This window comes from Notolepis coatsorum (assembly GCF_963971535.1).
Source record: "Notolepis coatsorum genome assembly, chromosome: 13".
In the NCBI taxonomy this organism is placed as follows: Eukaryota; Metazoa; Chordata; class Actinopteri; order Aulopiformes; family Paralepididae; genus Notolepis; species Notolepis coatsorum.
The window spans coordinates 60,797,766-60,809,893 of NC_140177.1; the positions used below are offsets into that span (position 1 = coordinate 60,797,766).

A 12,128-nucleotide genomic window follows, 5' to 3' on the forward strand; every position below is an offset into this window, starting at 1 on the left:
GAGCCTGAACACAGATACAAACAGAATATAAACAACAAAACAATAACAAAACAATTACAGCGTGGGTAGGTTTACACACCTACCTACTAACTGACATATAACAGAGATACATAATACAGACAATTGTATTCCTAAGTTATAATTTTAATTAGAGATATGATTTAAGCAGTTCCTCTTTCAGTGATTTTTTTAAAGGTTTTAAAGGTTTTAGTCATTTTTAGATTTTCGTCAAGCTTGTTCCAGATCTGTGGACCCCTGCATGCTATGCTTAGGCTAGCACAATTGAAAGAAAGCAAAACAAGGGTTTGCATGAAAACATAATGCAACAAAGCTGGCTAAGCTAATACTCATGGAAAAAATATTCTAATAATGGCATGGCCTGTACAATCTGTGCAATCTTTAGCTAGGACAGTGTCGTAGAGATGCAAAGAATTCTCGCATAAAGTGAACTCCAGCTAGGGCTGGGCGATATGGCCGCTAAATGATATTGCGATATTTTTTGGCCATATCGCGATACACGATATATATCGCGATACACGATATATATCGCGATATTTTGACATTTCCTCTAAATCACTTAAAAATGCTTGATTTAACCCTTTGATGCATACAGTCACGCCAATATGATGATTATAATAAGTCCCTGCAACATATGTTTGCATTATTAAACCATGAAGATGCTTTAAAAAATAAATGTACTAAGAGTAGTCTACTGACACACTAATAAAAAAAAAATTTACATCTAAGACAATTTATATAAAAACACTTGGGTGCCTAAGACTTTTACACAGTACTGTGTTTTCTATCCACTTTAGCCAAACACACACACACACATATATATATGTATATATATACACACCCTACTGTGAGAAAATAATAATCACACACAAAGGTATAATGGCTTATAGCAGACTTAATGATTTTAGAATATTTCAGATAATGAAATTAAATGTTTATATCATCAACTATCCAGTTAGTATTTATACTGTCTGTAACGTTTGGCTACTTTAAATCATTGAATGTAGAGAGAGAGAGAGAGAGGGGGCGAGAATGAACAAGAGAGCCAGCCCCCCCCCTCGGGTTTTGTTCTAGGTTCGCGTTTTGATCGTCTAAGGGGGCTTTCTCACTCAACATCGGGGTCGAATCAGCTCCGTGCCGTCCTCATTCCGAGTTCCGTGCCGAACTCCCCCCCCCCCCCCCTCTAGTTTGTGTACACACTTCAGTCTTGGTGCGCTCTGGGTTTTGTTTACGGTTTGCGTTTTGAGCTTGTAAGCTTGCCGTAGTCGATGATGTCACTAGGGCTGACCTTCGATTTTTTTTGGGCAATCGAAGCTTCGGGGCCGAGCTTCGATTTTAATTCGAAGCTTCGAATTAAAAAAATATTTATTAATTTTTTTTTTTATATATATATATATATATATATATATATATTTTTATCTTATGTTGTGGGACTTGTACAGCACTTTGGTAAACGTTGTTGTTTTTAAATGTGCTCTATAAATAAAGTGGATTGGATTAATGAATTAAGTAGCCCCTTTCGTGACTGTGACACAGCCAACACGGCTGTGTGATTTAATTCAAGGTGGATCGCTGTTGTCGTTTGAACAACTTCAGATTTCATGGGAACTACCAATCCCCCAAATCAAGAATGTTTAAGATGAATGAAGTAAGATTTTGATTATTTGAAATATGGCCTGTGTAGACTAAACTATGCACAGAATTATGTCAGTCTACAAGGTCCGGCAATGTAGACCTTGTAGACTCCACTACAGACCAATTATCAGTGAATGTTCATGCATTTTTAAGAAGGGCTACTTCCACAAAAAAACAAAGAACTCACCAAAACATCTCAGTAGCACCTTATCTAAATGTTCTATTTCATATATGGAGATTCATATTTATTTATGTATTGCATGCATTTCTACATTTTATTTCCTATTTTGTTTATTCATCCCAGTATCTTTCTTTCTTATGTGTGGAATTCTACAAGGCATTTACATTCACATTTAGTCATTTAGCTGACGCTTTTATCCAAAGCGACTTATAAGTTCTGTACGACAGGTCATCAGGAAGGATACAACTCTATCAGCTGAGTAACAATATTCATCAAAGTGTTGCGTGTTACAGTGTAGGTTAGTTTATTAGGACAAGTGCATGACAGTAAGGTTAGTTAGGGTTCGATTTTTTTTAATTTATGGCCAGCTTGAGCTTCCTTTAATTGACAGTGATGTCAGTGCTGGGCGATTTACACAAGAGACTTAAAGAGTAAAAATGTGTCTGACCTCTGGGAAAAGGCCAGTGACTCAGCAGATTAAAAGTGGGATATGAAAATATATATAAAAGATCCTCTCAAAACCTTCTAAATTCATTTAAATCTTCTCCATCATCATTTCCCGTAAAATCCTGGGACAGGAGACTCTATGGGGGTTTCCAGATCAAAATTAGCACATGAATTAGTGTGTGGAGCCACAGTCTGATTAGAGGGATACAAACAGCTAAAAAGGAGGATCCCCATTCCCCACTGAGCCTGAGCACATTCTAAGGGGCGGGCCTCACACTATTCAAAACTTAAACCAAAAATCTACCCCAATACAGAATTCACATGTTATTCCTACTATTAAGATTAAGGCCCTGTCCACACGAGCGCTGGATTTAATGTGACCGAAGTTTGAAAAAAATAAACCTCTGTCCACACAGGTGAACCGCATATAATTGCGTACCCACGGCGGCTGGAAAAACCAGCAACCGATACATGTAGTACAATGCCAAAACAGTAGGCGGCGATGTTGTTCAGACATGAAGGCCATTTCAACCAATCAGAAAAGGTTGAACGCTCACTAAACTTCCTGTTTAGAAACACCATAGCCGCCATCTTTAAATATAATTTTGCCAACGGAACATATATTTTCAGCAAAGAAAAAAACTGCAATAAAAGTGCAATAAACAAACGGATACATTCACTGTGTCTGTGTGTTCTGCCTCTCATTTGTTGATGAAACAAAACCAACAGCAACACAATTTACCACCAAGAGCGGATAGTTTAGTCTCACAAAAGACCGCCGGTGTTGTTAGCTACATGCTAATGTGAATGGCTATATCTATAATGCAGGACCTGTTGCAGAGGTATTTATTCGGCATCAGGGGAGGAAACTAACTTTTTGGCTTACCAGCCAACTGGCGAGTATCTGATTTTTTTTACCAGACAAACTGATTTTTTACCAGCAAAAAAAAATCGCTAATTGTGATAATTACTTCTTTGTATGTCTTCGTCTAAATTGATTTTCAATCATAGTAATAATCACACCGTGTCTCTACTCTTTTAAAATATTTATTAGCATAAAACATTAATAACAGTCTCTACTCTTCACAATATTAGCATAACACATATTAACATGAAAGAGGGATCTATTCTGGACTGGGTTGGGCTGAACTGGGCAGTGAAAGATGCTGGGTTGGACTGGGTTGGGCAGTGAAAGAAAAAAACCGAAGTATGTTGTGAAGTGTATAGATAGATAGATAGATGTGAAATGTATAGATGTAGCAGTACTGTCTATCTGTATGTCGTGTATGTCATATGTTATGATGAATTGAAAATGGGGGACCCTGATGTAAACAAGACGAAAGTCTTTCTCTGGTCTGCATCCCCTTAACAATTGTGTGTATTGAGCCGTACTGTATTGTACCCATTCTGCAATCTGTTAATAAAGTTTTCAATCAGTCAATCAAGTTAACTTTGAACCTCGGTTGTCAAGCCACGTCAATGTTGTGTATGCATCCGAGTGTTCACTGTGCCTTTAAGACGGCACGGTGGCCTTACGACAGTGCTGTGAAGTACCGTCAAGTGTTGTGGTAACGTCAGTTGGGTTGGTCTGCTGTTGTGCACTGGTTGAGCTAGCCCCTTTCGTGACTGCGATGTGCAAGCCAGGGGCTTTTGAGCATGAAATAAAATGTCTAACCTTACGTCGTAGTCCGGTGCGCAATAGACATACACCTCTGTAATTTAAATGTGTCCTTGCCTTGGACTCGAGAGTTGTACTAGGGTTGGATGCAGTTCCCCGTTGCTCAGTCTGTCTGTTTTCCATCTTCTGTGTTTAACGTTATCTGTTTGCGAGTGCTTCCTTGACTGATGGCCAGTACCACGGGACTTTTATTCAACATTCTATATTTCCGCGGGTTGGCCAGTACTGCAGGAACTTTTATTAAACATTATATATGTCCGCGGGTTGGCCAGTACTGCGGGAACTTTTATTAAACATTATATATGTCCGCGGGTCTTGTGCAGTGCTCTCGTGGCACTGTCAACTCGCCAGACTGGCGAGTGGTCTTCATGAATCACTCGCCAAACGTAAAAAATACTCGCATTTGGCGAGTAAAGTGGCCTAATTTCCTCCCCTGTTCGGCATGCAACGACACTCAATGTTTTTAGCGGTACACACGCCGGAACACACACTCATGCATTGTCTCTTTAGAATCGCCGATGCGATTCGTCTCTGCGATTAACCCATCCCGTCGTCCTTCCCCCCAAAGGGCAGCCGGGAGCAGACAGGCGTCAACGTGAGCCGCGCCAGGGGACCAATCCAAGTGCTCCTGTCCGTCTTCGTCAAGGACGCCACAGCGTTAGCGATCCGTTGTTGTGCATGTGTTTCCATTGGGTTTATCTTATCGGGGGGGGAAACCCTTGCGAGCACGGGGAGAACATGCAAACTCCACACAGAAAGGCCTGGGAGATACCCCACCTGGGTACCTGGCATCATGGAAACCTGGTCCCCAAGCGGGAATCGAACCCTGGACCTTCTTGCTGTGAGGCGACAGTGTTAACCACTACACCACCGTGCCGCTATTGTATAGTATATAGCTTAAATGCTAACGTAATGTGGTAACGTTACCGCTATGAATGGATGCAAACGTTATTTAACACATTGCAGAATGGGTACAATACAATACGGCTCAATACAAACAATTGTTAAGGGGATGCAGTCTGGACTGGGTTCCTTATAACAATAACTTGACAACACATGAGTTTAGTTTAGCCGCAGCTACATGTTTACTCTGAGCATCAGGTCAGGAATGCGACAACAGACATCAGTCGATCACAACACTCAACACAGACGATACGTTTCGAACAAAAGTTTGTTACAATCATTTTCATATAACGCTACTTGGGACAGCTCTGCTGTAAACACTGGTGTAGCTGGCTCTGCTCTAATCTCTCTACCCCGCGCTCGGTTGCTAACTTGCTATTGTTTGACAGTCTGCCGTGAACATGGGAAATAATTGCGACAGCTCTGCTGTAAACACTGGGAATAACCTCGGTTGCTATGCCCACACGCAACCGCAAAAACGCAAAACTTCACCCTGGACTCCGGTTTTCAAAGACTGGGGTTGCAGTGTAGCAAATCCCTGGTTGTGTGTGGCCGAACAGTGCAACTGCGCACATACAATCATGGTTATATTAAATCCAGCGCTCATGTGGACTGGGCCTTAGTTAAGATCCAAGTAAACAAATGCAGGTTTGAGGTTTCCCAGCACTAAAGACAAGAAATCAAAGACTGTAATACAGAATAGAGGCAGAGGCTCAGAGCATTCACAGGAGTCTATTTCATATTAATTGTAAAGAGTATGCTGCAGATGTTTTCTTTTATTGAATCAACAGGAGACAACAACATGTTGTGGACACTGCGACAGTACTCAGGGTAATATGGGTACATTTTCTTGTGCAGAACCATTAACACTTTCATTGCCAACGATGCGATATCTCGTTTGTTTTTTTATTAGCGATTTGAATTCATATTTCATCAATCTAGTCTCACGTTAGTGCTGCAAACTCTCTCTGAGCTCCATTGGGAAAATACCGCCCCCTATCGTCTCCCTGTGGTACTGCACCCATTTGGAATGGATTGATGAAAACACATGGGGGGGGGGGGGGGGGGGGAATCCAGCTCTCATTTTACTTCTCAGACAAGTCACCCGAGAGGATCCAAGTCATTGCCGAGCCCCAAAACAGCATGAAATACATATTTCCAGTACCCAGCATTGGATCAATAAACGCGATCGATATTTGGAATGGCAATCAGGAATTGGAATAATCTTTTTGGAGAACATCTGATCTGAGGTAAGGAATCTATTTGACCAGTCTTAGGATAATCAGAGCTTTTTTCACAGAGCTATCAGCGTGTGCCATATGTGTGCGTGTGCGCGATCAGGAAATAAGAGATAAAAATGTTCAGCACGCTTCTCTAGCGTGCATAAGTACACATATACTATCGATAATCTAGCGTTTATTTGAAAACTATTCATAAATAGGCCGAAAAATTACGTTTTTTGTGTATTCCAGAATATTCCAGTAAAGGGACAGAATCTTTATATTTTCCTGAAACTTTTTCAAACTGGTATACAAGGGAAATGAACAGATTAAAAAAACAATCCGTTTCGACAATGTTGACTGCAAACAAGTCATTGATACATAGACACATAGCCATAATTTAAGACATAGTTTATGCGTTTGCAAATATGAGAGCTCTATCATTGAAGTGGGTGGTGGCAAGGAAGCACTAAATCGTGCACAAGCTCCGGCATTGAAAGTGTTAAGGTTGACTTGACTTGTTATGAACTTACGCTTTTTTTAGAGGTAACAAACATTCTGAGTTGAAGTAAAACCATATCGTCTCAGGTGATAATAGATTAGCGTCTCCTCTGGAATATTTGTAGCAGTGAGGAAAATTGGGATACGCGTTGTATTTTCCTTCCTATTACTGAATGAGCTTCAGCATTGTGTTTCACCACTGCCTGCATAATGATTACTGATGTATTCAAATACCCTGTTTGTTCCTGCAAGTTGTTTTACGCTTGAACTGTACTTTCAGAAAGAACGCTATGAAAAGTTGCCTCTTGTTTACTCAACTTTTCATAGCGTTCTTTCTGAAAGTACAGTTCAAGCGTAAAACAACTTGCAGGAACAAACAGGGTATTTGAATACAAAGTTCTTACATTGAAAAATAAACAAGTCATTAAGACATGCATATCTCAAACAGTGACTATAGTTGTAGTTGATTTACATAAACTGGACCATTTCTAAATGTTAACAATTTCAACATTATTTTTGTTTTGCCTCTTGCTACCTAGCCCCTTTCGTGACTTTCGGTTTGCAAGCCTGGGGCTTTTGTGACCGCAGTCACTTATTTTCTCATCGCGATCACCCAGCAAAATAACAACCAAGCGTGATCGCGGGGCTCGGAGTGTGTCAAAAACATATCAGATCTGAATTTCAAAGATACCCAGCGTACAATATGGGTTTAACACAGCTTCACGATGGGATCTGGAAGCTCGGAGTTGCTAATAAACATTTTTCCAGTGATCGCTGGACGCACTAGCCATTTTGCCAAGGTTCGCTCCGTGAGTACACTCGTTTTATGAAAATGATTTAAAATGTTTATTAGCAACTCCGAGCTTCCAGACCCCATCGTGAAGCTGTGTTAAACCCATATTGTACGCTGGGTATCTTTGAAATTCAGATCTGATATGTTTTTGACACACTCCGAGCCCCGCGATCACGCTTGGTTGTTATTTTGCTGGGTGATCGCGATGAGAAAATAAGTGACTGCGGTCACAAAAGCCCCAGGCTTGCAAACCGAAAGTCACGAAAGGGCCTACTTGCTACCATCTCCTCCTTTCACTGATTTTGAAATGCATTCACACCACCTTGAAACTTCTCATCCATAGACCAAACCCTCAAAACAAAAATAGGGATACGCCATGCGTATAGTTTCTCCTCATTTATCATTTGATGACCAGCAATCTCCGTCTCCCACATGTTCTGGACAAATGATCCATAATCATGAGGCAAACTCAATAAATCTAGGCTGTCACTGGTGGCGACACGAGAACCTCCGATCCCTTCATCCAGAATATTTTCACACGGAAGCAGAGAAGCTGAAAGGACGACTGGCATATTAGATTAAAGGGGGTTGAGGAGGAAGTATTGACAGAAAGCTGCACATTCTATAAATAGGGCACCCTTCCATCTAACGGGAGCGTGGGCTAAGAAGTTTTACACAAAGGTCTTCATTCAGATGACATCCAACCAGCAGTGTCAGGAAATTTCATATGATGAGCCCACAGAGAAGCAGATGGTGTCCTGTCTGGTATGTCAGGGGCTACGGCTTAAACATCTATAAGAGGGGGTGAATGAATTGGGAGGTTCCATTCCATTGTCTTACTGTAGACATCCCAACCCACTTCTAGCACTGGTGACAATATGTTTTGAACTAAATGTAAGAAAATACAGGCCGAATGGGTCAATCATTTTCCTTGGATCCTTTCCAACAATGAGTCAATGACCAATCACTGGTCTCACAGAAAACCCAATTTTGACAATAGTGTTGCTGCAATTATCCTTGATAAAAACCAAGATGGTCCTAACAACCCCAAACAACTGCAGAAGATTGTGGGCTGAAGTGTCAAACCTGTTACTTTAGAAAAGCACCCCGATACACAAAACAGGAAGAAATGACAGTGATAGGCACAATCCACAATCACAAGTTGAAGAGGACTGCCACTTTATAGCAAACACAATGAGGATTACCAAGTCTGAGAGATGAGTATTGTTTACCTCACAGAAAGGTCTTGTTGGTTGGCCCTCATCATCTTCACCGCAAGAATGTACCCAACGTGATGCCATCATTCAACTTCACTTAAAGTGGTGAGATCCTTGAACGCCCACATCGAAAAGGATAGATCCAGCAGAAGGCAAAAAAATAAAAATAAAAAAATATTCCCAAGTGTTCACTTTACATCCAGTTCACTACTCCATCCTTGTTCGTGTTCTCAGCCCAACTGCTTTAAAAGAGACAGATGTATGTTAGTGTTGCGTTCATTTTATGAAAATAGTAAGCAACATCATCTCAAGCTTCACATTATATACAGTTATATAGGTACACCCCCCCCCCCAGAAATACACACTGACTTGTTATTACCAAATGTATATATTGTACACCCAGTTTAATCACCTGCATATTGTATATTACTATTGCACTTTATAGTTACATTTGCACTCTGGTTGGATGTCAAACCTATTTTCGTTGTAGTGTACTTGTGTGCTGTATAATGAACAGTACATTTGAATCTAATCTTCATTTTGGTTACAGCGACACTGGTTTAAAATAGTGTGTAGGCTAACCTAAAGCATTTTTTGTGAATGTCAAGGTTGATTTCAGATCAGGCACTAGCGTACTTTCTAAACGTTTTTAAACACATAAACATAATCTTTGGATGTATAGCATTGCCTAGAAGAGAGAACTGTGATTAGAATACTGGCTAGCAAAACATTAAAATATTCAATTTCTTTAGTGCTGCGATAATGGCCCACAACATGACCACTGTTCCCAAATACATGACATAGGGTGTTTTCAACATGCCGCACCACTGCCAGTAGTAACTTACAGTAGTCAACACTGTAATGAATGGCTGAGCTCAAGTTAATTGGAGCGTAAAACAAATAGCCTATCCCATCAGATTAGATCACGAAGTCGCGGTAGATGCGTACATTAACGTCAGGGGTCCAATAACTAGGTACCTGGTTATCTAGTAACGAAGCATTTTGTAGGTTTGTTATCGTGAATGGAAACGATTTCATCACGTTATTATCCCAGAGATCGACGGTCACCTCGTTCAAACCAAACGTGTCCTGCTGCTGTTCTCGTGCTGCTCAAGCGACCGACACAATGGTCACAGAAGTGTGGTATTCGTTTCCTTTGTTATTCAAAAGGCGAAGTAGAAAAACAATATAACAAAGAACCCGGCTTGATAAAAGTAACACTTAATATATATATGTAATTTATTTAACCAAGTCTACTAAAGTTACTTGTTTCTGAACGATAACTTTGTGGGTACCGTGCGAGAGAGAGAGCAATAACCAAGTCAACTGAAGAGCAACAGGCTGCTGCTGCTGCTAGGTTAGCATGTATGCTAACGACTCAACCAACTTACCTGTGTAGTTTTGAAAGTGTAGTTACAGGCAGAGTGGAGCGGTAGTTATTGTCCATACACGCATGTAAACAAAGTAGATTCCTAGCGTGAAATGTCCAACATAGTTAAATGTTGTCATAATTTCATGTATTTGCGTGACGGTTGTTTAAAAACGATCCCAAGCCCACTCCGAGCCGCACGCGGCTATTGATTGTAGCTGCAGTCCGCCTCCAGCCTCCCGAGTCCCGACGCTCTGCGGTGGAGAGCCCACCTTCTCGCTGCCGTTACAACGCTCGGCCAATCACAATAGACGTTGTATATGCCCCGACCAAACAAATCTGAGCTTACAAAAAGGACTAGACTGCTCCAAGGTGGCGTTTTTTCTCCCTGTCGGCTGCTATGGAACGACCACTGATCACATTATATTACCTCCCGTATTGTGGCAACATTTTCATTCATAACTTTTTACAACACCATCTTCTCTCATCATCATCCCCACACAAGGACAGCCACCACAACCAAAACCACGACCGCAACAACAACAACAACAACAACAATGTATGTCATATATGTCCTGATGAATTGAAAATGGGGGACCCTGGTGGAAACAAGACGAAAGTCTTTCTCTGGTCTGCATCCCCTTAACAATTGTGTGTATTGAGCTGTACTGTATTGTACCCATTCTGCAATCTGTTAATACAGTTTTCAATCAATTCAATCAATCACAACAACAACAATGCTGAAAGAGTCACATGCCTTGGTTCACACTGGGGTTGAGGAGGGCATGATGATGTGGATGGCAGTGGATTTGGAATGCGGATTCCAACTGTGTTGTGCACTGGAGTCCTTAGCCAGTGGTCTGGCTCCTGTGTAGAGCACAGAGGAGAACTCAAATGAAATTTCTATCTAAATAGAATACCCACAATCCCTCCCACTGCCCCCCCCCCCCCTTACACACACACACAATCAGGGAGTGGAGACTATGTGCTCTGATTCTCAGGGCCTTGACAAATGTCCCTTTTATTCCTTCCCGACATAAGGGGCCACCTGTTCTTGGGATTGGTGGCCTAATTGTTACGGAGGTCAGCCGAGGAAGAATACTTTCACAAAGCTGTCTTGCCCAGCCAGTCAGTTCTATTTCCAACGGTTCTACTCTGGCTACTGAACCTAACATGGAAATAACAGACCTATTTCAGATTGATATATTTATGAATAGAACAATAGAAGCCTCTCTCTACAGAACCAGCTCTTATTAACAGGTCACAACACCAATTCACCGAAATCCCTCGCAAACCTATATTTAACAGGTGAAAAACGTTTTGTTTTTATAACACTTCTTGTCTCTCTGCTCAAACACCGGGAGTCATGTGTCAGGTGTATACAAAGAGGCCAGCAGCTCTCACAATGGACTCTCTTTAGTCCCATTTACTATCTCTAGTTCATCTGCTGCTAACCTATTCTCCCCCCTTTGAATGTTTACCCGGTTAAAGTCTCTTGAGGTCAGGTTTCCAACGGTTTGCCACTTTGGTCAAGCTCAATTTTTGAAAGATTATGAACAGCCACGCACCAGCTCTCAAGAAACCCATCAGGAAGGCTTGGGAGTACATGAAGGACTGTTTATTTGTATTAAATGTTCTTGTTACAGAGAGATCAAAACAAATCACGCCGGCTAAACAGAATACAACATGGGAGAAGCAGAGTGTCCCTGCATTAAGCCTAGTAAGAGAAGCAGAGTGTCCTGCATTAAGCCTAGTAAGAGAAGCAGAGTGTCCTGCATTAAGCCTAGTAAGAGAAGCAGAGTATCCTGCATTAAGCCTAGTAAGAGAAGCAGTGTATCCTGCATTAAGCCTAGTAAGAGAAGCAGTGTCCTGCATTAAGCCTAGTAAGAGAAGCAGAGTGTCCTGCATTAAGCCTAGTAAGAGAAGCAGTGTCCCTGCAATGCATTAAGCCTAGTAAGAGAAGCAGTGTCCTGCATTAAGCCTAGTAAGAGAAGCAGTGTCCTGCATTAAGCCTAGTAAGAGAAGCAGAGTATCCTGCATTAAGCCTAGTAAGAGAAGCAGAGTGTCCTGCATTAAGCCTAGTAAGAGAAGCAGAGTATCCTGCATTAAGCCTAGTAAGAGAAGCAGAGTATCCTGCATTAAGCCTAGTAAGAGAAGCAGAGTATC

At 41.3% G+C, this 12,128-nt stretch overlaps 1 protein-coding gene across 3 annotated transcripts in view; it reads right to left on the reverse strand.

Annotated features, from left to right (window-relative positions):
• arhgap21b (Rho GTPase activating protein 21b) overlaps window positions 1-10,196 on the reverse strand; it is a 109,362-nt gene extending 99,166 nt beyond the window's left edge. For 2 of the 3 annotated variants that reach the window (XM_084328080.1, XM_084328078.1), the window contains exons 1-2: window positions 9,985-10,196; window positions 8,609-8,835 (exon numbers count right to left, since the gene is read on the reverse strand). In XM_084328080.1, the coding sequence (XP_084184206.1) occupies window positions 8,609-8,680 (72 nt within the window). In that variant the 5' untranslated portion in view covers window positions 8,681-8,835; window positions 9,985-10,196. The remainder of the gene's footprint in view (window positions 1-8,608; window positions 8,836-9,984) is intronic. The other variant, XM_084328079.1, reaches the window with a different exon arrangement.
• Window positions 10,197-12,128: the final 1,932 nt, after the last annotated feature.